A 25,040-nucleotide genomic window follows, 5' to 3' on the forward strand; every position below is an offset into this window, starting at 1 on the left:
CAACCAGGCGGGACCCTCCTCCTTCCTGAGCCAAACAGGGCAGAGCTAAACAAACAAAAACCGTTTCTTCTGGTTTAATCAAAAAGCTGATATTTGGGTTCAGTAAAAGGGACAAGGGTCCTGTGCCTCCTGGTAGTAGAGGAGGAAATGGGGAGCCCCTGGGGGTACTGGGAGCACTGGGAGCACTTGAACAGGGAGCCTGGCAGCCCCACATGGGAGCCCTCACTCGTGGCCACTCCCTGGGCATGATGGGCACCCATGGGAGCTGGGGATGCCCTTGGACAGGGACCCCAGTGCTCCCTGTGCCCTCAGTGTCACAGCATGTTCTTGCAGATGTCACTGGTGTCCTGCTGCCTCCTGTGGGGTCCTGGCAGCTCTGCGTAGGTCACCTGGGGGATGTGGCGCGGGGGGCCCCTGTGAGAGACGCTGGTTGTGGGACCTGGATTGAGGGTGACACCCATGGGTGATGTCCCCCGTGTCCCATCTGTACTCACCACCTGCCTTCTTGGTGCTCACGACATCACTGTACAGCACCTCCCCCGCCTCTGGGGGGGCCGCAGGCTCTGGGGGGGGCCTGCAGGGATAAGGGGGTGTCTGTGGGCATGGGAGGGTTTTGTTGTGGGGGTAAAATGGAGGTTCAAACCTAGAGTCCTTCACTCACCTTTCTTGCTGTTTCCTGAGGGCTGCAAAAGAAAAGCATGAGGGGTGACTCTGGGGTTCTCAGGGCTTCTGAACACCATCGGGACCCCTGACTGTCCCTGGGACCCTCAAGCATCTTTGAAAGTCCCAAAATACCTTAAACCAACCTTTCAAACCACTGAGACCCCAGAGTCCCAAGAACTCCCCCAAAACCCATGACAGAACCCCCAACTTCCCTGCACAACCCCGCACAACCTCCCCAAATCCCCCAGGACCCCAAGGTCTCTACAGGCTCAGTTTCTCCCAAGTCAGGAGCTGTTGGTGACACTCTATGGCCCCCATACCCTGGGGGGCTTCCCCCCAATCCCTGGGAACCCCATCGCCCCGTATTGTCACCCACCACAGCAGTGCAACTGGTAACAGCCCCCGATGACAGCCAGGAGCAGGAGCAGGAACAGCAGGGACCCACTGAGCCCTAGAGCCACTGCTGGGGACAGAGAGGGACACATTGGTGTCACTCAGAAGCCCAGGGGTCCTGCACCCCCCATGTGCCCCAGTGTGACCCCACCTGTGTCCTTGTGTCTCCGCACTGTCACCTCCAGGACCAGCTCAGGGCTGAGTGCCCGGAACACGCGGTGCCCGTCCTGTCCCAGCTGGTTGGTGGCCACGCACTGGTAGGTGCCTGAATGTCCCACATCAACAGCTCCAAGCTCCAGAAGGGGACCCCGGGCCACCTCCTGCCCGTTGTGCAGCCAGGTGAAGGTGACAGGGGCTGAGCCCACCTGCACTGAGCAGCACAGGGTAATGGGGTCACCGGCATGTACCTGGTGTGACAGGGGACCGGGGGTGATGGTGGCATTGGCCACGGGCACTGTGGGGACAGAGACAGGGCTGGCACTGGGCAGGTGGGATGGGGGTGCCATGGGAGGGGTCACCCCAGTCCGAGGGTCCTGCTTGCCCAGGACGGTGACATTCAGGGGGTCACTCTCAGCCACGCTGTCCCTGTCGCTGACCCGGCACCCTAACCCTAACCCTAACCCTAACCCAAGCCCTCCCGGTGCCAGGAGAAGGACAGGGGACCCGCAGCCACCACGTAGCTCAGGACCAGTCAGTCCCTGCATGCCACCTGTCCCCCGGCGGCTGCACTGACAGGGACACCCCTCAAGGGCAGGACCCCTTGGATAAGGGGACACCAGGGAACAGTGAGAGACCCGTGGTGGGGAGGGATGGGAGAGGGGAAGTGGGACCCCAGTGAGGAAAAGGAGGCACAGAGATAGGAGGGGGGCTTGGAACGGGACCCCAAGGAATGATGGAGGCCTCAAGGATGAGTAACCTGGAGAGGAAGACGGGGAGACACCAGGAAGAGTATGTAAAACCAGGGAGGGAATGGTGAGAGTTGAGGACCATGGAGGGAGATCAGAGAGGGCTGAGGTTGAATCAGGGACAGATGAAGGGATCCCAGTGCGGAATGGGGGGACACAGAGGGTGACCCAAGCAGGAATGAGGGGATGTGGAAAAAGATTAGCAGAAAGATGGGGGTACCCACATAGGGCTAGGGGATCTGGTGAGGTACCCAGAAAAGGATAGGGGACCCGGGTAGTTGTGGGGATCCCCAGACGGGGCAGGGGTGCCTGAGCAGGCTGTGGGGGCTCCCTGTGCCTATCCCCACACTCACAGCACACCATGACGCGGAGCTGGGCGCTGCTCTTCCGCACGGCCCCCCCCTTGGATTGCACCTGGCAGCTGTAATTCCCCGAGTGCGACACACCCACGGCGGGCACCAGCAGCTGCGGGGACCCCTGCGGGCCCCCCACCACCTGCCCGTCCCGGTAGAACACGTGCAGGAGGGGGGCTCAGGGCCGCAGGGGCCTGGGGGTGCTGAGGCAGCTGAGAGTCAGGGGGGATCCCACAGTAAGATAAGGAGGACCCTCCAGCACTGGCACTGAGAAGAGCTCTGGGAAGGAGAGGGGAGGGGGCTTTGTGAGCCCGAGTCCCTGGGGAGGGGCTGTGAGGGTGTCAGGGTGGTGGCTGTGGGGTGCTCACCATGCACTGTCACTGTCACTGAAGCCGAGTGCACCCACGGTGCCACCTTGGAGTCCACCTGGCCCCCGCAGCTGTAGCGGCCACTGTGGTTCAGCTGCAGAGGGGACAGGGACAGCTCGGTCCCACTGAGGGACCTCTCCACCTCCTTGTCCCCATGGTAGAATCGCACCCCAGTGACCGACATGTTCTCCCAGGGCCGGCAGCGCAGTGTCACCGTGTCCCCCTCCAGCAGCTCCTGCGCCGGCACCTGCAGCACCAGTCGGGCTGTGGAACATGGGAGTCTTAGGACACCTGTGGCATTCAGTTTTCTCAAGGACCCTCGAACTGGAACACATCCAGTGCAGCAGGGTTCCCTGAATGCAGAACTGGGGTCCCTCCACTCTGAGATGCTCTGGAATCTCCCCGTGTACAGGGGATGGGCTGTGGTCACACCAGTAGGTGACCCATGGAGCAGAGCACACCCAGAGACCTTGAGGTCCCCGCAGGTGAGAGGCTGGAGACAGCCAAACCCCTCTCACCATTTGATACTGTCATGGGGGGGCTGAGCCCGGTGCCGTGTCTGTCACATGTGTAGGTGCCACTCTCGGTGACAGTGAAGTGGTCCTGTCCCTGCTGCCCCCAGTGCTACCTGTCCTTGTACCAGGTGGTGGCACGGGCAGTCCCCGAGCCCTTGCAGGTCAGTGCCACCCGGTCCCACAGCACCGCTGGCCTCCAGGGGGGCTCCACCAGGAGCTGGGTGGTCTGGGCACCTGTGGGTGACAGGGGACACCAGCCTGCCAGGGCCAGTGTGGGGCTGGGGACAGCGGAGTGGGGCCATGGCATCCCCTGAGGACTCACCAGCGAGGCCGAGGGTCTGGGCTAGAAGGGAGAAGGGACAGGGCTGGGTGAGGGTGGCATCACAGGGACATTGGAAGGGAGGGACTGGTTGTGGGGGCTGTCCCTAAACTGTCATAGTGTGGCAAGGACCCCTTGGGGACAGAGACACACCGTCTAGCCCTTGCTCAGTTAGGATATTGGGACACATTGGACACCCAGAAATGGAGACTCAGCAGTGGTTGCAGTGGTCACCCCCACCAGCCCCATGATAGTTCCCCAAATCCCTGTCCCCCCGTTATTGTCCCCCCTCTCCTGTCTCCACAGCCCTGGTCACCTCATGCTCTGCCTCTGCGGCCTTTTGGGACCTCAGGGGACCCTGCAGCCCTCCTGTGCCCCCTCCCCACCAGTCTCTGCCTCACCAGGGCCCATCCCCAGGGTATCAGGCCTGTGCCCAGGGCACTCACCCCACAGGAGCAGCGCCACCTTGCCGGCCATCCCAGTGTCCCCAGCCATGTGCACTGGCTGTCACTCGCTGCTGTGGCCACCGCTCCCCTGGCTGGTGGCTCTTCGGATGAAGGGGAAGGAAGCGAGGTCACGTCCGTACACACATGTAGGTGGCCCTTGGCGGGGGGGCAGGCTGGGGACAGGATGGGGGCAGGGTGGGGCCCTTGTGGGACATGGGGGTGATGGTGGGACATGGCAGGGACAGAATTTGGAGTCTGAGGTGATGTAGGGTGCCAGGGATGGGTGTCCAGAGGAATGGCATGCCCAGGTATGGGTGTCCCATGGGAATGGGGATCCCAGTGGATGGATGGACTCAGACTTGGGGATGAGGGTGCCAGAACAATGTGCCCTCCAGGGATTTATGATCATGGGATGGGGGCCAAGAGATGGAGGTGCCAGGGGAAAGGGGAACCTTGTGAGAATGGGGGCCCTGGTGGAATCAATGTCCCCAAGGGAATGAGGCTCCCAGGGACTGGAATTACCAGGATGGGGTAGGAGATTGTGAGGAACTGCAGTCCAGGGAAGGGGTCTTAGGGAAGGAGGGACAAAAGGAAATCAGATTCCCATGATTGGGGTCCCAACTGAATAGGGGTGCCAGGGATGGGAAGTGGCTGAGGGGGCATGGGGGTCACAGCTCCTTCCCTGGATGCCTCAGATTTTGGGATGACCCGTGGCCAAGTGCTGCCCCCTTGGCATGCTCATTCCTTGTGCAAGTATCACATGGGGGTCCTGGGTAGCTCTGCTTCTGTGCCCTCCCCTGCCCTTGAATTTTTCTTTCTTTATTTCTGTTTTCTTCCTTATTTTCCTCACTTTTATGCCATGTCCCCTCAACCCCAGTTCCTGGCTCAGCAATCCCAGGAAGCACCTGAGCGGGGAACGCATTGGAGGCAGCCAGGGGAGGGGGATAATTGGGAGCAAGGATTGCAGGGAAGGATGGGGAGGCTGTGGGGGATGGAGGTGTTGGGCTGCGCCCCCTCAACACTTTCACTTTCTTTTTCCTAGACAAAAAGGAAGAGGCCGTTTGTGCTGAGAGTCAGATGGGAAAGGGGGGCAGTGTCTGTCCTGGGAGGGCACATCCGGGAGAGTCCTGCTCTGTGAGGTCCCTCTTGTAGGGATGACCTGGGGGAAACCAGTCCAGGGAGTGACCTGGCATGGGGTGTCCTGTTCCGGGTGTGGCTGTTCCAGAAATGTCCCTGCACATTCCTGGCCGGGTGCCTGTCCCAGGGATGGCACATCCTGGGGACCCTTGTCAATGCAAAGATGGGGCCCAGCCATGGCCCAGCCCCACTGCACAGAGATGGCCATTGCCCAGCCCTGCTCTGCCCAGCCCCAGGTGGCAGCCAGCACCTGAGGGTCCTCCCTGCCCCCTTGGCTTTGATTCTGGCAGCTTTAGAGCTGCTGCAGAGGTGAGAATTCTGTGGGGGAAAAGGCCTGCCTGTGGTTTGCTCAGCCCTGCAAGAAGCGCAAAACCCAAATAGAGATCAAGCAGCGGCTCTGTGAGGGCCTTTGATGGTTGTCAGAGCAGGACTGGCTGGAAACACTCATGCAAGGGCAGCTGCGTGGGAACCAGTCCAGAAATGTGGCAATTGATAATTTTTTCCCTCTCAGCAAGGGACTGAGAGAGCCCCAGAGCTACTGCAAAGACAACAATAATCTGCTCAACAACCTGACCTGGACCCTCCTTCTTGAAGAAAACCTGCAGCCCTTTGGGACCTTCAAGAAAGAATGTTTGCATTCTGGATGTGCACACCAGAAGAGAGGAGAAAGTGTGGAAATATTGAGCAGGGGCTGCACACGAGGAGCTGGGGAACAGTCATGTCACAGCAGGAGCAGGCAGTGTCCAGGCAGGGGAATTCAGGGCAGGCTGGAGTGGATTTACCAGGGAATCAGACCCTGAGGCACACAGGGGCATTTCCACAGATTCCTGTGCACTGTCCAAGGATGGACAGAGCTTCTCCCCTTTTGTCAGCTGAATCCATGGGAAGTCATTCAAGTTTCAGGGTGGGAATGAGATAAATTGTGATAATTCCTAAATATGGCTCAACAAAAGGCTTCCTTAGGGGCTGGGTTACTGCCAAGCAGCCAGGGAACAATCCCATGGTGCTGTTGAATACTCAGGGAGATTCCACGCACTCTGTGGTATCCACAAGCAAATGCTGCTGTTGGATGCAGCAAGGGGCTCCTACAGGGAGAAAAAAAAATCTCATTTCTTTGTGATTTGTTTGTGTTTTCATTGTGATTGACTTGTTGGGAAAGCAATGATTCAAAGTATTCTATAAACCAGCTAATTTTATACCTTGTGAGTTTGATTTATTTTGTATTGGGAAAATAATGGTATGGGAAATGACCTCATGTGTGTGCTGTCAAAAAAAACTGCCCCTCCCACTCCCCGTGGAGGCACAAAGATCCCAACAGCAATGAGAGAGAATAAAACCAACAGCAACAGCTGCATTGTTGAGAGTATAAATTGTCGCACAAGGAACGATTTTCGGGGAAAGCCACTAAAAAGGAACAAATCCCAGACACTGTCCCCAGCATGTTTCCTCCACAAGAGGAACCTGGCAAGGCCCAGGACCTTCCTTGCTCTGATTGCCGAAGTGGCCTTCAGGAGGCTCTGGATTCTCTTGTCCCCTGTCCCAAATACCTCCTCTGCCCTGTTTCCCACAAGATGATGGCACAAAGGCACTGTTGGTGTTGCTGAGCCTCTGCCTTTCACAGGGCAGTTGGGATCAGGCCATGGCACAGGTTGGGTTGTCAGAGACAGGAAAAGTTTAATATCTGGAGATATTTTGCAACACCTGTGTGTGGCAGGGGTGGGTCAGGCCCTGCTTTTGGTGAGAGAGGGCCCTGTCTGTCCACCAGTCTGTCAGCCATGGCACACTGGGGACAGTGTGCCCTCTGACAAAGCCATCTCCTGAGCAATCACATGACCAGAAGTGCCATTTGGTTAAAGGGCCCTTGGTGGCCCAGCTGGCTTACAAGGTGGCCAAGTCCCTGACCATGCCTGCTCTAAAGGTGTCTGTCCCATCCAGTCCGGAAGTAAGGATTTGACAACTAATTTAAATGAAAAATAGCTGCAAAGGAAATTGGAAGCATTCCTGGAATAGAAAGAAAACCTATCTCTAAAATTTTTTAAATTTAAAAAATCATGGGGCTTCAAGACAATAGTGCAAGGAAAGGAATAACAGCTCCTTACTCTGAAATTTATAAAGCAGAATAGAACGAACAACACAAAATCAGAACATTCCCTCCCACTTAGCGCTGTTGGTTTTTGTGGCAGTTAAAACCGTGGCCAGCAGGGGGCGGTGCAGGGAGCACTCCCGGCCAGCAGGGGGCGCCCCGGTCCAGCTCCATCCCCTCAGGAGCCATGGCGGCCTCGGGCAGGGGGGAGGAGGGGAAATCGCTCCTTTTGCAAACTCATGGGCACCAATCAGTCCCGGCACCACCACCGGCAGCGGGCAGAAGCCGCTAAGGCAGCAGGTTGGATCCCAGTGCCCACTGGCAGAGTCCCGGGGCCAGACTCATGCCCTTCACAACACCTGTGACCGCTCTCCATGATCCCCAATGGAAGGAAGGCAGCACCTGACCCCAGGCAGGTTTTGAGTGCACAGCAGCACCTCTGGTGGCTTTACACCACAATTCCTGCAAAGCCTCAGCCTTTCACTCAGGTGAGGAGGGCAAGGATGGAGCAGCTTTGGGGACACATGGAATCCACACAGGGTCACTCCCCACAGCCCCACCATGGTCACGGGTAGAGCCACTGACCAATACTTCCACACTTTTCTCTCTATTTTTGTGGGCAAAGTCGGAATCCAAGCATTCTTTCCATGAGGTTCCTCAAGGCTGCAGATTTTGTTCAAGAAGGAGGTTCCCAGGCAGGTTGTTGGCATATTGTTGTGCGATTTGCAGTAGTTTTGTGGTTCTCTCTGTCCCTTACAAAGAGGAACAAAGGATCAATTGCTGCATTTCCAGACTGGTTCCCCCACAGCTGCCCCTGCCGGGGGGGTTTCCCGCCAGCCCTGCTCTGAAAACCATCAAAGGCCCTCACAGAGCCACTGCTTGAGCTTTCTTTGGGGTTTGTGCTTCTTGCAGGGCTGAGCAAACCACAGGCAGGCCTTTTCCACCCACACAGAATTCTCACCTCTGCAGCAACTCTAAAGCTGCCAGAATCAAAGCCAAGGGGGCAGGGGGGACCCTCAGGTTCTGGTTGCCACCTGGGGCTGGGCAGAGCAGGGCTGGGCAATGGCCATCCCTGTGCAGTGGGGCTGGGCCATGGCTGGGCCCCACCCTTGGATGGCCACCACAACAACATCAGCCACTCCACAATACTTTTCACTATCTGAACAACATCACAATATTTATTCAACAGTATAATCAATAATGTAATATCAATTCATATAATATCCATTAAAAGTCAACTTCCATTAACTTGTTTCTCACAATACATACCAGTAAAGAACTCTTATTCCTGTCCCCACATCTTTACCTAAAAGCCCTGTAATTTCAAAATTATAATAGTTCAGAGAGAAGGGGATTGTATTTTCCATTCCAAAGCAGGTTCCCCCCTTGTTCAGCTTCCTTGACAGAGCTGAACAAAGAAACATAATTTCTGCCAATTTAACCAAAGAGCTGCGTTTTTGTCCCAGGAGCAGGGAACCAGGTCCTGTGGCCCCTTGGAACTGGGATGGGTACCAGAAAGCCATTTCATTGGGAGCACTGGGAGGGGGATTGCAGAGCCACTAAGCACACTGGGGTTAAGAGGATCAAATCTGATTTTGATTTATGTCTCAACATATGCTACACATGAGCTGAAAAATTACTCTGTTGTTGTACATGTGCTGGGAACCCTGTCCCTGGTGAGGCTTCACACAACAGAGAATGAGGGGAGAGAAAGCTTCAGTGATCGGGCTATGAGTGACCCCACTGGCTGGTGGGACAGATGCCCAAGGAAAAATATCTATGAAAAAATGCCCCGGAAATCATGCTGTGGGAGGAGCCTTTGCAAATAGAAGCAGCAAACTGTGACACAACAGGAGTGTTTTGCTTTGGGTATCTTGGAGGGATCAGGGGCTTGCTCGGAGGGTCAGTTTGGCTCTACTCCCCTGTGGGATTCACATTCTCTGAACCTGAGAGAAGCAGTGAGAGAAGCAAAGAATGATCCAAACAATTCTCATCTCATTTTCTTCTCTTGTGTTTTTCACATGTGGAATGCATTGTGGAAGATTGTTTACCTGAAGGGAATTGGTGATTGGATTCTGGTGTGAGAGTTTTGATTCACTGACCAATTGAATCCAGGTGTGTGTGTGTGGGGACTGTTGGCTGACAGTCATGAGATTGTGTGCAGTGGAGTGCAGCTGAGTGCTGGGCTGATTCAGTTTAGATGTAATGGAATATAATATAGACTAATATGGTATAAAAAAGTACTTAATTAGCCTTGTGAAAAGATGGAGTCAGATGCATCATTCCTCCCAGTCATCCGGCAAAAATATCACAGACACTCCCCCTCCACCACCTTTACCTCCTGGTGTTCCTTCTTCCCTGTCCACACTCATTCTTCCCTGCTTCGCTGCTTCCCCAAGGCAGCTCATTCCTGCTCGTTCAGGACGTTGCTTCATTGCTCCCCGATGGAGCAGATGCTGCCTGCACCCACCCGCTGCCTCTGCCGCGTTTCCCGTGCTGCCCACAGCACCGAGCCTGCTGCACCTGCCCACCACAGCCCCAGCCTGCAGCAGCCAGCCCAGAGCCACCAGTGCCGCAGCACCAGCCCGCAGCCAGCCCGCAGCAGCCAGCCTGCAGGCATCGCTCGCCCATGCCAGAGACACGCAGGTGCCGTGCTTGGAAATCACGCCCAGCCACTCACAAAGGCCATGTGGGCTCGCCCTGGCTTGCAGCACACACACTCCATCTGCCGAGCTGTTGGTCACAGAGCACCTTGGCTTCTTGAGGTAATGCTATCCCTGTCTTCTGTTTCTCTCTCTATCCTTTTCCCTTTCTACTCCCTTCTATCCCCCTTTGGTACGAACGCTTATCCTCCTTTATCAATAAACAGTTCTCAGATATAATGTTGCCACTTTTGTGCTTCATTTTCATATGAGAAACCCTTCAGCAAGAATCCTCCCCGACTCCCCCTTTTCCAGTGGGATAGGACAGGGGTAGTGGGATGGGGAATGGGGAAGGCCTGGGTGTACTACAAGCACTGTGGGGAGAGAATGGGGCAGTCCCTGAGGGTACTTGAGCACTTGGATGGGGCTGGGGAGCCCCTGCAGGTACGAGCAAAGGGATGGGGGAGCCCTTGGGGGTACAGGGAAAGGAAATGGGGAGCAGAGGGTGCCCTGTGTAGCCTCCCCCTGACCCATGACCACCTCCCTTGGAAGGATGGGCAGCCACAGGAGCCATGGAGGGAGCACCCCCAGTGTCACCCAGTGCCTCCCGCTTCCCAGAGCATCACAACTTTTGGTGTAGATTGTCATAGATGTCACTGGGTTCCCACGGTTTCCTGTGCAGCTCCATGTACGTCGCCTGAGGATCCTCCACTGGGGGTGCCAGGGGGTCTTGTGGGGCCCTGTGGGAATGTGGAATGTGTGGCCCTGTTAGTGGAAGGGGATGGGAGGTGCTGGGGTTTGGGTAAAAGGTGTGTCATGGCTGAAGGCTGCACTCACCTTTCCTGGTGCTTCCTGGCATCTGCAAAGGAAAACTGGAGGGGTGACTTTTGAGACCCAGGGGCCCCCATCCACCCTTGGGAATGCGGAACCACCACCAGACACACAATTCTCCCCAGGCACCCCAGTATCCCTGACCAAACCCACTTGCACCAACACCCTGAGCCCCCAGATCCCTTGAGCCCAGCAGGGAGGGGGACCCCTGAGAGAGCCTCTAACATCCCTGCTGGACCCTCCAACAGCTCTGAGCCATGGCCACTGAGGGCTCAGCCCCTCCCAAGTCAGGGGCTGTGGGTGCTGCCCTGGGACTCCCCCTTCTCTGGGAGCCTTCCCACCTCTCTCCATGATCCTCATCCCCCCATTGTCACCCACCCCTGCGGTGCCACTAGTGCCAGGCCACAATGACAGCCACAAGCAGGAGCAGGAACTGAAGGGCCCCACCGACCCCTGCGGCCACTGCAAGAAACAGAGGGGGACACATCAGGATCACCCATCACCCCAGGGGTCCTGCACTCCCTGGTGACCCCATGTGACCCCACCTGTGACCTTGTGTCCCCACGGTGTCACCTCCAGGACCAGCTCGGGGCTGGGTGCCCGGAACACGCGATGCCCGTCTTGTCCCAGCTGATTGGTGGCCACGCACTAGTAGGTTCCTGAATGTCCCACATCGATGTCTCTGAGCTCCAGGATGGGACTCCGGGCCACCTCCTGCCCGTTGTGCAGCCAGGTGAAGGTGAAAGAGACTGAGCCCACCTGCACCGAGCAGCGCAGGGTCACGTTGTCACCAGCACACACCTCATGTGCCAGAGGACCGGGGGTGATGGTGGCATTGGCCACAGGCACTGCAGGGACACAGACAGGGCTGAGGCCACAGAGAGGGGCTGGCATCTGGTGTGGGGGGATACGGACGGGAGGGGATGAGTGTGATCGGGGATAGTGGGGGCAAGGTTATGCCATGGATGTGTGGAGACAAGGGGAGTGGTGGAAGGACCCAAGAAAGGTGTCTGAGGGACATGGAGGTGCCCGACCAGGGGACCCTAGGAGGATGTGGGTGCTCCCTGTGCCCATCACCGCACTCACTGTGCACCGTGATGCAGAGCCGGGCGCTGCTCTTCTGCACGGCCCCACCCTCGGAACACACCTGGCAGCTGTAATTCCCCGAGTGGCAGACCTCCATGGCGGGCACCAGCAGCTGCAGGGACCCCTGTGGGCCCCCCACCACCTGCCCGTCCTGGTAGAACACGTGCAGGAGGGAGGCTCGGGGCTGCAGGGGGCTGGGGGTGCTGAGGCAGCTGAGAGTCAGAGGGGACCAGAAAGATGCCTCAGGGGGACCCTCCAGCACCTGCACAGGGAGGAGCTCAGGGCAGGAGACTGGAGGCAGTGGGGACAGTGACCCCAAGTCCTTGGGGAGGGTCTGTGGGGGTGTTGGGGTGGAAGCTGTGGGGTTCTCACCATGCACTGTCACTGTCACCAGCGCGGACACCACCCACTCCCTGTCGTTCAGCCAGTCCCTACAGTGGTAGCGCCCACTGTGGTGCAGCTGCAGAGGGAACAGGGTCAGCTCTGTCCTATTTCAGAGCTCCACCAGCTGCTTCTTCTCACAGTAGAAGGACACCCAGGTGACCAGGATGTTCCACCTGTCCCGGCAGCGCAGTGTCACCCTGTTCCCCTCCAGCAGTGGCTGTGCTGGCACTTGCAGCACCAGCCAATCTGGGGAACAAGTGGGTCCTGTCACATCAGGAGAGCTTGGAGGGTCCTGAAGACACCACCCATTAGGGACCCCCCTAGTGGGTCACCGCCAGCACACTAAGGGTCCCCAATTCCAACACAGGGGCCCCTCCACATTGGCATGCTTTGGGATGTCCCCATATGCAGGGGATGTGCTCTTGTCACACAGGAGGTGACCCATGGAGCGGAGCCCACCCAGAGCCCTTGGGGTTCCTGCAGGTTCCAGGCTGGGGACACTCAACCCCCTCACCATCTAAGACTCTCACGGGGAGGCTGAGCCCAGTTCTGGGTCTGTCACATGTGTAGGTGCCACTCTCAGTGACAGTGAGGCGGCAACGTCCCTGCTGCCACCAGCGCCACCTGTCCTTGTACCAGGTGGCACCGGCAGTCCCCAAGTCCTGGCAGGTCAGTGTCACCCGGTCCCACAGCACTGCTGGCATCCAGGGGGGCTCCACGACGACCCAGGTGGTCTGGGTGCCTGCGGGTGACAGGGGACACCAGCCTGCCAGGACCAGTGTGGGGCTGGTGACAGCGGGGTGGGGCCAGGGCATCCCCTGAGGACTCACCAGCGAAGCCGAGGGTCTGGGCTGGAAGGGAGAAGGGACAGGGCTCAGTGGGGGTGACTCTGTCGGTCCAGCAGAACCCAGAGACTGGGTTTTGGCATCATCCCCAGATTTCTCCTGTGGGGACACCAGAGTGGCACGGACCTCTCAGGAACTAGGGCTCCAAGGCAACCTCAGGCTGAGGCAGGACACAGGGACACCATGGACAGCGTAGGAATGGCGATGCCAGGACCGTCCCTTGCCAGCAGAGGTCACCCCCACCAGTCCCACGGTCTCTGTACCCAGGGCCCATCTGCATGGTGCTTTTCCCCTAGTTCATGTCCTGGCCCACCCTGGCACCCTGCCCATGTCCCCACAATTTCACCAGTCCCATGATGCCTCCCCAAATCCCTTTCTCCCCTTTATTGTCCCCATGTTCCTTAACCCCCTCTCCTGTCCCCAAGGCCACCCCACGTCCTTGGTCACCTCATGCATTGACCCTCCTGGCACTGGGGACCTCAGTGGACGCCATAGCCCCCCTCTGCCCCCTCCCCACTGGTCTCTGTCTCACCAGGGCCCCTCACCGGGGTGACAGTCCTGTTCCTGGGGCACTCACCCCAGGGGAGCAGTGCCACCTTCCCGGCCATCCCGGTGTCCCCAGCCATGTGCACTGGCTGTCACTCGCTGCTGTGGCCACCACTCCCCTGGCTGGCGGCTCTTCGGATGAAGGGGAAGGAAGCGAGGTCCCGTCTGTCCCCATGCGTAGGTGGCACCTGGTGGGGCAGGGTGGGGACAGGCTGTGGGCAGGGTGGGGACCTTGTGGTTAATGGGGGGGATGGTGGGACATGGTGGGGACATGGTGTTGCCAGAATTTGAGGCTGAGGTGGTGTAGGGAGCCAGGGATGGGTGTCCAGGGGAATGGGGTGCCCAGGGATGGGGTTCCATGGGAATGGGGGTCCCAAGGGTTAGGTAGACTCACATGTGGGGATGAGGGTCCATGAACAACTTGGCCTCCAGGGATTTCTGATCATGGGGTGTTGGCAAGGATGGGGGTGCCTGGGGTAAGGGGGGCCCTGTGAGAATGGGGGCCCTGGGGAAATCAAGGTCCCCAAGGGAGTGGGGGGTCCGTGGCTCTGGAATTACCGGGATGGGATTCCTTGGGAATGGAAGTTCTGAGAAATTGCAGAAGGGTTGGGAGTCCCAGGGAAGGGGGGACAGAAGGAAATAGGGTCCCATGGTTGGAGTCCAATGGGAATGGAAAAGCCAGGATGGGCAGCAGCTGGGGGGGCCCAGGGGTCACAGCTCCTTCCCTGGATGCCTCAGATTTTGGGGTGACCCAGGGCCCAGCACTGCCCGCCTGGGTTGCTCATTTCCTGGGTAGGCATCACATGGAGGTCCTGGGTAGCTCTGCTTCTGTGCCATCCCCTACCCCTGAATTTTTCCTCTCTTTATTTCTCTTTTTTCCTTATTTTCTTCAATTTTGTGCCATGTAGCCCCAATACCAGTTCCTGGCTCAGCAATCCTGGGGAGCACTTGAGCAGGAAAGGGGTTGAGGGCACTCAGGGGAGGAGGAAAATGGGGATTGGGGGGTGCAGGGAATGGTGGGGAGGCTGTGGGAGATGGAGGTGTTCAGCTTCGCCAACTCAACCGTTTCACTTTCTTTTTCCTGGACAAGAAGGAAGAGGTCATTTGTGCTGAGTGGCAAAGGTTAAAAAGGGGGGGGGGGGGGTTCAGTCCTGGAGTGGCACATCCAGGGGCTCCTGTTGTAGGGGTATCCCATCCCAGGGGGTGACACATCCTGGCATAGGGGGTCCTGTTCCCAGGGGTGGCAGTTCCAGAAATGTCCCTGCACATTCCTGGCCGAGTGCCTGTCCCAGGGGTGGCACATCCTGGGGACCCCTGTCAATGCAAGGCTGGGGCCCAGCCATGGCCCAGCCCCACTGCACAGAGATGGCCATTGCCCAGCCCTGCTCTGCCCAGCCCCAGGTGGCAGCCAGCACCTGAGGGTCCCTCCCTGCCCCCTTGGCTTTGATTCTGGCAGCTTTAGAGCTGCTGCAGAGGTGAGAATTCTGTGGGTGGAAAAAGGCCTGCCTGTGGTTTGCTCAGCCCTGCAAGAAGCACAAAACCCAAAGGGAGCTCAAGCAGTAGCTCTGTGAGGGCCTTTGATGGTTTTCAGAGTAGGGCTGGTTAGAAACCCCCCCTGCAGGGGCAGCTGTGAGGGAACCAGTCCAGAAATGCAGCAATTGATCCTTTTTTCTGTGTCCCCAAGAGACTGAGAGGGCCCAAGAACTACTGCAAAGACAACAACAATTCGGCTCCCTTTGAGTGAAATCGTTGAAGGGGCCCAACCCAACATCACCACCCCCCACAGCCTCCTCACCCTTCCCTGCACCTCCTGCTCTCCGTTTTTCCCCTTCCCTCAGTCCCCCCAATCCGGTCCCTGCTCAGGTGCTCCCCGGGATTGCTGAGCCAGAAACTGGGGGTGAGGGGACCTGGCAAAAAAGTGAGGAAAATAAGGAATAAGGAGAAATAAAAAGACGAAAATCCAGGGCAGGAGAGGGCACAGAAGCAGAGCTACCCAGGACCCTCATGTGATGCCTGCCAAGGAAATGAGCACCCCAAGGTGGGCAGCTCTGGGCCCTGGGTCACCCCAAAATCTGAGGCACCCAGGGGAGGAACTGAGATCCCTGTGCCCATCCAGCCACTGCCCATCCCTGGGATGCCCATTCCCCAGGGAACCCAACCATGGGGCCCCCATTCCTAATGTCCCCTCATCCCTGAGACCCCCATCTCAGTACTGCCATTCCCTAGGATCTCCATGGCCTAGCACCCCATTCTCAAGGAACCCTCTCCTTTTAATTCTATCCCCTGAAATCCCCCTTCCACCAGGACGTTGATTCTCCCAGAACCCCTGTTCCCAGAGGGACCCCTCATTCCCCGAGCATTCCCAGTCCATGACCCCAAATCCCTGGAGCCGACGCTCCCCTGGGACTCCCAACCCTGAGTCTCCCCACCCCTGGCACCCCCAGACCCATGACTCCACCTCCTCAGGAACCCCATTCCCCTGCACACCCATCCCTGGCTCCCCAAAACCACCTAGCCCTCCCCTCCTGTGAACCTTATGTCCCACTTTGTCCCACCTACACTCATCCCCTTCCTGTGCCCAGATTGTGGCCACCCTGCCCCCACCAAAGGCCACCTACACGTGGGGACGGACGTGACCTCGCTTCCTTCCCCTTCATCCGAAGAGCCACCAGCCAGGGGAGTGGTGGCCACAGCAGCGAGTGACAGCCAGTGCACATGGCTGGGGACACTGGGATGGCTGGGAAGGTGGCGCTGCTCCTGTGGGGTGAGTGCCCCGGGCACGGGCCTGACACCCCAGGGATAGGGAGGGGAGGGGCACAGGGGGTGTGTGAGGTCCCCTGAGGTCCCCAAAGCCAGCAGAGCCAGTCCATGTTACCCACAGTGGACCTGGGTGGGACTGGGGATGTAGGGTGGCTTTGAGGACAGGAACAGGGGGGCAGGAATTTGGGGATGGGGATGTGGGGACAGTAATGTGGGGACTGGCACCTTTGGGCTCAGGGAGCTCTGGGCATAGGGACAAGGGAACTGGGATGCACGGACAGAAGGGGACAAGAATGGTGAGGATGTGGCCATGGGGATGGGATCAGGGGGATGGGATCATGGGGATGGGATCATGAGCTGGTGGGGGTGACATGGGCCAGCATGGGCTGTGTCCATGGTGTCCTCATGCCCAGGATGTCCACAGTGTCCCCATGTTCTGCCTCAGCCCAGGGTGGCCTTGGTGTCCCTGTTCCCAAGGTGTCTGTGCCACAGGGATGTGGTGCACAGGTGGCTGTGACACAGATGTGTCTCTCTGCCTCTCCAAATCTTTTGGGGACTTCCCAGACACACTTTCTCAAAAGAACTGCTGTCCCTATGGAGACAGTTTGAGGACAGCCCCACAACCCGTGCTTCTGTGCTGCTATCCCTGCAGTGCCAGCCCCAACCAGCCCTGTCCCTTCTCCCTTCCAGCCCAGACCTTCGGCCTCGCTGGTGAGTCCTCAGGGGATCCCATTTCCCCACTCTGCTGTCCCCAGCCCCACACTGGCCCTGGCAGGCTGGTGTCCCCTGTCACCCGCAGGTGCCCAGACCACCCAGCTCCTGGTGGAGCCCCCCTGGAGGCCGGCGGTGCTGTGGGACCGGGTGACACTGACCTGCCAGGGCTCGGGGACTGCCGGTGCCACCATCTGGTACAAGGATGGGCAGCACTGGTGGCAGGAGGGACATGACCGCTTCAGTGTCACCGAGAGTGGCACCTACACCTGTGACAGACCGGGCACCGGCCGCAGCCCCCCCGTGACAGTCTCAGATGATGAGGGGGGTTCTTTAATGATTTGAGTGGCCCCCGACAAGTCTGGGTCGGCTCCAGTCGGTGGGTGGCCTCACACCCCATGGCTCTGAGGACAAGAGCCTGTCCCCAGGACACCTGGACATCCCAGTGCATCCCAGCTCATCCCAGTGCACCCAGATGTCCCTGGTGCCAGGGGCACCCACCTCGGAGCTGTCTTGAGCCTCTCAGTGAGATGGAACCCTCCTGTCCCACAGATGATCTGGTGCTGCAGGTGCCAGCACAGCCACTGCTGGAGGGGGACACGGTGACGCTGCGCTGCCGGGGCTGGTTTAACAACACGGTCACCGAGGTGCGATTTTACCAGGACAAGAAGGATCTGAGGGTGCCCGTCAATGTGACTGAACTATCCCTGTCCCCCCTGCAGCTGAACCACAGCGGCAGCTACAGCTGCAAGGGCTTGGTGAGGTCCTTTATGTCTCAGTCAGCAGCAGTGACAGTGACAGTGCATGGTGAGCACCCACACGGCTGGAACTCCAATCTCCTCACATCCCAAAGCCCCTTCCCAGTGCACTCAGACTCACAGTCCTCACCTCCCCTCTCCTTCCCTGAGCTTTTCTCAGTGCCGGTGCTGGAGGGTCCCCCCAAGCCCACCGAGGGGTCCCCCCTGACTCTCAGCTGCCTCAGCACCCCCAGACCCCTGCGGCCCCAAGCCCCCCTCCTGCATGTGTTCTGCCAGGATGGGCAGGTGGTGGGGGGCCCGCAGGGGTCCCTGCAGCTGCTGGTGCTCAACATGGGGGTCTCCCACTCGGGGAATTACAGCTGCCTGGTGCGCTCCGAGGGGGGGTTGTGTGGACGAGCAGCACCCAGCTCCACGTCACGGTGTGCAGTGAGTGTGGGGATGGGCACAGGGAGCCCCCACAGCCTCCTCGGATGCCCTGCCTGGGGACCTCTATGTCCCCCTGAAACCTTTCTTTGGTCCCTCCACCCCTGCTCTGTGTCCCCTCACCCCTCTGTGGTGTGACGCCATCCCCGACATCCCCTATCACACCCATCCCTCCATCCCTATCCCCCCACACCGCTGCCAGCCCCTCCCTGTGGCCTCAGCCCTGTCTGTGTCCCCGCAGTGCCTGTGGCCAATGCCACCATCACCCGTGGCCCCCTGTCACACCAGGTGCGTGCAGGTGACAATGTGACCCTGCGCTGCTCAGTGCAGGTGGGCTCAGCCCCTGTCACCTTCACCTGGCTGCACAACGGGCAGGAGGTGGCCCGGGGTCCCCTCCTGGAGCTCAGGGACATCGATGTGGGACATTTGGGCACCTACCAGTGCATGGCCACCAACCAGCTGGGACAGGACGGGCACCGTGTGTTCTGGGCACTCAGCCCTGAGCTGGCCCTGGAGGTGACACCTGGCTCACCCTGGGTCACAGGTGGGTTCACACGGGGTCACCAGGGTGCTCAGGACCCCCAGGGTTCAGGGTGACCTCGATGTGTCCCCCTTTGTCCCCAGCAGTGGCTGTGAATGTCGGCAGGACCCTCCTGTTCCTGCTCCTGCTCCTGGCTGTCATCGGAGGCTGTCACTGGTGGCATCACCGGAGTGGGTGACAATGGGGGGGATGGGGGTCCTGGAGTGAGGGGAAGCCCCCAGTATGGGGGCAGAGATCAGGAATCTGCTGGGAACCAGGGCTACTGTGGCGATTTGGGTGTCCCGTGGGTCGTTGGATCTGCTGAGGTCCCAGGAAGGTTCAGGGGTCCCGGTGTCCCCACAGTCACCCCCTCCCCTTTCCCTTGCAGCTGCCAGGAAGCTCCAGGACAGGTGAGTGGGGGACTCGGGCTGGGACTCCCCTTTCCCCCTCCCCAGACACCACCCTGAGCCCTCCCCATCCCCCTCAGACCCCCCCGGAGGAGGGGGCCGTGCTCAACACCCACATCATGGGCACCGAGTGGGCAGTGGGAGAATTTGGGGGGGGGAAAAGGGACACGTCACACAGGGGTGTCACCCCCACTCAGATGCCCACAACTGCTGTCACTCTCTGGGCCCCCACAGGTGTCCCCCAGCCCTGCCCCACCTCAGGATCCAGAAGTGACCAACGCGGAGCTGTCGGGACCCCACGAGGGACAGCGGGACCCCCGTGACTACGATGACGTGCTGTGACACTGGGGGTACAGGGGGGCACTGGGTGCATGGATTCCCCTCAGGGGTCTCTTATTCCTCTTCAGAGGACCTCTTAGGCTCCTCCTTCCCTCTCCCAGTGTTGATGGAGCACACAACGTTTTTCCCTCTTACTGTACCCAAAATGATGCTTTTGATTAAACTGTGAGAAACAAGGCTCACTCTTTAAAATTTTTCATGTTTAATAACAAATAAAAGGGACATTAAACAGCATGCTGGGTGCCTGGCAACTGCCAGAGGCACGTCGTTATCTACAACAATTCCTCTTCCATACCTTTTCACTGTATGTATTGTTAAATATGTAATTGGAAGAGTTATACATATTCAAACATTCTTTCCAGTTTACGTGTTACAGGAATCCTTTTACATGGTTTGACCCTTGATTCATTTTGATAAAGTACGTGCCATACTGCAGATTAAATTTACATATTTTATGTCATCACAAGGTCCCCATGTTCTGTGGTTTGATAGTTCTTGATAGACAAAGAGTCAGTGGTAAATTCCTCTTTGCATTCTTGTATTTGATGTTTATTTATTTGCTACTTTTCAATGTGTTCTTCTCACACAGATGAGATACCTCACCAGTACATTAAATCAACATTAGCTATTTCACAAAATTATCTGAGTTATTCTTATCATTGTCACTTAGTTACACAAATAAAGGCATTAGCTCCTTCTGCAACAGTTAATGTTGTAATACACAGCACATTGTCTCTATCTTGATCTTTTGTCTCGATCTTTTAGAGCCTAAACTATATTATTTATCACACTAAAATATATGATGGACACAAAGATTAGGGTAAAAGGGCTGACAAATTGTGGTGAATCAAAAACAGTTAAAAAGTGATTACAAACTGTATTGTATCAAAATAATTTGCAAAAAAACCCAAAATAATAGAGAAATCCAATGACTACATAGTTATTCTTAACAGGGGGAAGGTGTATTGAAGGGTTTATTTGACTTATCCGTATCTTGCTCTGATTGTGACAGCAATAAATTCAATTCATATCTCTAAATAAAAAGCAGTTTTACCCATGATAGGATTTGATGAGTGATCTCTCCTAGACCGTGTCTCAACACTTTGCTCAATTTTCTCTCCCCATCTAGGTGTGGAGGCCAGTGAGAGAGCAGCTGTGGTGGGTGCGGGGCATGCGGCCTCTGTCCATGCACGGCAAGGCAGGGAGGAGGAGGAGGGTCCAGGTCAGGTTGTTGGGCAGATTGTTGTGGGATTTGCACACCACTCTGGGACTCTCTCAGTCCCTTGGGCACAGGCACAAAATGATCAATTGCTGCATTTCCAGACTGGTTCCCCCATAGCTGCCCCTGCAGGGGGAGTTTCCAGCCAGTCCTACTCTGAAAACCATCAAACGCTCTTGCAGAGCCTCTGCTTGGGCTCCCTTTGGGTTTTGTGCTTCTTGCAGGGCTGAGCAAACCACAGGCAGGCCTTTTCCGCCCACGCAGAAATCTCACCTCTGCAGCAGCTCTAAAGCTGCCAGAATCAAAGCCAAGGGGGCAGGGGGGACCCTCAGGTGCTGGCTGCCACCTGGGGCTGGGCAGAGCAGGGCTGGGCAATGGCCATCCCTGTGCAGTGGGGCTGGGCCATGGCTGGGCCCCACCCTTGGATGGCCACTGGCTTCAAGGAGCAGGAGTTTGGGACCTCCTTCCTAAAGGGCTCCATTCCCCAGCTGCTCTTGCTGGCTCAGATCCTGCAGGAGACGAGCAAGAATGGAGAAGTCTGGACCCTCCAGGAACTGCCAAGCTCCAGGACAGGACCTGTGGCTTGGCAGCATGTGTGCCCCCTGGGACAGGATCCCCCCAGGACAGGAGCCCTCTGGATGTGCCCCCCCAGGATAGAAGCCGCTTCCCCCCACTGCGTCAAAGGGCCTGTCAAAGGGCCTCTTCCTTCTCTGCAGGAGAGAGGAAGTGAAAGCGTTGGGGGGGGGAAAGCTGAACACCCGCATCCCCTGCAGCCTCCCCAGCCTCCCTGCCAACCCCTCAACCCTGCTTCCCCCACCCTGGGCTTCTCCCACCACTTCCCTGCTCAGATGCCCCCCAGGATAGTCAAAGAACAAACTTGTGAAATTGAGGATTGAAATGATGGAAATGGAAAAAAAGAGAGGGAAAAGTCATTGGGGACTGGGGGGACACTTATCCAGAGCACATTGGAATCCACCTGGGATGACCTCCAAGCTGCTGGCGCATTGTGGGGACCGTGCTTGACTCTGGGTCACCCAAAAATCTCAGCCACCCAGGAAAGGAGCTTTCACCCAAGGGCCCACCCAACCACTGCTCAACCCTGGCACCCTCATTTCCCTGGGAATTGAAACATGGAACCCCCATTCCTGATGTCCCCCTACTCTCTCCAACCCCTACCCCAATACTGATATTCCCCTGGATCTCCCTGGCCCAGCACCCCGTTCCCAAGAAACCCTCTGCCATTCATTCCATCCCCTGAAAAGATCCTTCCCCCAGTACCTTGATTATCCCGGGACCCCCCATTCCACTGGATCCCCCATTCTCCCAGCATCCCCATCCCATGACCCCAAATCCCTGGAGTCCACGTTGCCCTGGGACTCCCATCCCTGAGTCCCCCCAGTCCTGGGGAGCACTATTCCCATGGCACCAGCATCACCAGTGACATCACCTCATCAGGAGCCCTGTTCCCAGAAACCCCATTTCCCAATGGACCCCCCCCATTGCCCTGGACACCCATGCCCGCATTCCCAAACCCCTAAGCCCACCACTCCTGCGAACCCCAAGTCCCACCTTGTCCCACCCAGCCTTGTCCCCAGCCTGTGCCCGGCTTGTGGCCACCCTGTCCCCACCAGGTGCCACCTATACATGACCTTGCTTCCTTCTCCTTTGGCCAAAGAGCCACCAGCCAGGGGAGCGGTGGCCACAGCAGCAAGTGACAGCCAGTGCACATGGCTGGGGACACCGGGATGGCTGGGAAGGTGGCACTGCTCCTGTGGGGTGAGTGCCCCGGGCACGGGCCTGACAGCCCAGGGATGGGGAGGGGAACAGGGGGGCTGTGGGGTCCCTTTGGGTGCCCAATGGCACTGCCCAGTGCCAGTCCATGTTACCCACAGTGGACCTTGGTGGGAGTGAGGACGTAGGGTGGCTTTGGGGACAGGAAGAGGAATGGGGATGAGGTGATAGGAATGTGGGGACTGGCACCTTTGGGCTCGGATAGTTCTGGGCATAGGGACAAGGGAATTGGGATGCAGGGACAGAAGGGGACAAGAACAGTGATGATGTGGCCATGGGGATGGGATCATGAGCTGGTGGGGGTGACCTAGGCCAGCATGGGCTGTGTCCGTTGTGTCCTCGCTCCCAGGGTGTCCACAGTGTCCCCATGTTCTGCCTCAGCCCAGGGTGGCTTCAGTGTCCCAGCACGCCTCCCAGGGTCCTCTTCTACTCACTGGGATCCTCTCTGCTCCCCTCCAATGCCCCTCTTTCCCCTCCTGTATCCCCCTGCCCATCCTGGGTCCCCAATCCCTCCTGTGTCCCACTCCTGCAGGGGTCCCACCCTCGGGAGTGTCCCTGTCAGTGCAGCCCCCCGGGGGACAGGGGGCACTCGGGAAGAGCCTGGTGCTGAGCTGTGAGGTGGCCACAGGCACAGGTCCCCTGTCCTTCTCCTGGCACCGGGAAGGCTCAGGGGCACTGCTGGGCACCAGCTCCCACCTGAATCTGCACCAAGTTGGGGACAATGACAGCGGCCAGTACTGGTGCCAGGTCAGCGACGGGGACAGCGTGGCCGAGAGTGACCCCCTGAATGTCACCGTCCTGGGTGAGCGGCACACTCGGACTGGGGGTGACCCTACTCACGACACCCTCATCCACCATTGCCCAGTGCCAGCCCTGTCTCTGTCCCCACAGTGCCTGTGGCTATTGCCACCATCACCCCTGGTCCCCTGTTGCACCAGGTGCATGCAGGTGACAACTTGAGCCTGCGCTGCAAAGTGCAGGTGGGCTCAGCCCCAGTCACCTTCACCTGGCTGCACAACGGGCAGGAGGTAGCCCAGGGTCCCCTACTGGAGCTCAGGGACATCAATGTGGGACATTCGGGCACCTACCAGTGCGTGGCCACCAACCAGCTGGGACAGGACGGGCACTGCGTGTTCCAGGCACTCAGCATTGAGCTGGCCCTGGAGGTGACACCTGGCTCACCCTGGCTCACAGGTGGGGTCACACAGGGTGTCTGGGAGGTTCAGGACGCCTGCAGTTCACCCCAATGTGTCCCCTCTATCCCCAGCAGTGGCTGTAAACGTCGGCAGGACCCTCCTGTTCCTGCTCCTTCTCCTGGCTGTCATCGGGGGCTGTCACTGGTGGCACCGCTGGGGTGGGTGATAATGGGGGGGGATGATGGGGGTCCTGGAGTGAGGGGGAGACCCCAGAGTGGGGACAGAGATCAGCAGCTCCCAGGGCCCCTGAGCTGGGGGACACTGAGCCTGCAGTGACCTCAGCTGGTCGTCCTGGGGAATTTGGGGGGAATTTAGAGAGTCTTGGTTGGGCTCCAAGGCCTTCCCTGGGTGGGCTTTGACGAACATTGGGGTGGCACAGGGAGCTCCTGGAGGGTTTGCGGAGGTCCTGGAGGGGTGTGCAGGGATGTTGGGGGATCTTTCTGGGGTCTTGGGGGAGTCTGTGCATGCCTGTCCCTGCCAGGCTTGGGGTTCTGGGGACTTAGAGGGTTGGGGGCACCGGGGGGGTTGGCGACCCTGCATTGGTGCAGAAGTTCTGGAGGGTTCAGTGGTGCTCAGAGTGTCCGGTGAGAGTCAGGGATCCACTGGGAATCGGGGCTGCAGTGGGGATTTGGGGGTCCCGTGGGTGGTTGGACCTGCTGAGCTCCCAGGAAGGTTCAGGGGTCTCGGTGTCCCCACGGTCACCCCCTCCCCTTTTCCTTGCAGCCACCAGGAAGCTCCAGGACAGGTGAGTGGGGGGGTCAGACTGGGACTCCCCTTTCCCACCTCCCCATACACTCCCAGACCCCCCTTATCCCCACAGGAACTCCCCAGAGGAGGGGGCTGTGCTCAACACCCACATCATGAGCACCGAGTCAGCAGAGGGTGAGTACAGGGGAGAACAGGGACACGTCACCCACGAGTGTCACCCCCACCCAGGTCCCCACAACCAGTGTCACTCTCAGGGCCCCCAAGGGTGTCCCTCAGCCCTGTCCCACCTCAGGATCCACAAGTGACCAAGTGACCGGAGTTGTTGGGACCCAAGGGACAGCGGGACCCCTGTGACTATGATGACCTTCTGTGACACTGTGGCACACTGGGGCGCTGGTGTCATCGATTCCCCTCAGGGGTCTCTTCTGCTACTTCACAGCATCCCATGGGGCTTCTCATTCCCCCTCCCAGTGCTGGGGGAGCACATGACGTTTTTCCCTCTTATTGTACCCAAAATTCTGGTTTTGGTCAAACTGCATGAGAAACAAGGGTCACTCTTTAAATTTTGTAAAAGTTTAATAAGGAATAAAAGGGACAGTAAACCGCATGCTGAGTGCTTGGCAACTGCCAGAGGCACCCAGATAACTACAGCAATTCTCCTTATGTAGCTTTTCATTGTAAGGGTTAAATAC

At 58.1% G+C, this 25,040-nt stretch overlaps 1 protein-coding gene and 1 pseudogene across 1 annotated transcript; one reads left to right on the plus strand and one right to left on the minus strand.

Annotated features, from left to right (window-relative positions):
- Positions 1–314: 314 nt before the first annotated feature.
- Positions 315–13,578, minus strand: LOC131569323 (uncharacterized; annotated as a pseudogene).
- A 2,671-nt stretch (positions 13,579–16,249) lies between these two features.
- Positions 16,250–24,837, plus strand: LOC131569324 (Fc receptor-like protein 3). The gene is given in 11 exon segments (XM_058821524.1): positions 16,250–16,280; positions 16,967–16,987; positions 17,076–17,315; positions 17,540–17,794; positions 22,977–23,246; positions 23,336–23,638; positions 23,712–23,798; positions 24,364–24,385; positions 24,603–24,699; positions 24,702–24,794; positions 24,796–24,837. Coding segments are annotated over 11 exon segments (1,461 nt in total).
- The last annotated feature ends 203 nt before the right edge of the window (positions 24,838–25,040 follow it).

Source organism: Ammospiza caudacuta, chromosome 30 (assembly GCF_027887145.1).
Source record: "Ammospiza caudacuta isolate bAmmCau1 chromosome 30, bAmmCau1.pri, whole genome shotgun sequence".
NCBI classification, from domain to species: Eukaryota; Metazoa; Chordata; class Aves; order Passeriformes; family Passerellidae; genus Ammospiza; species Ammospiza caudacuta.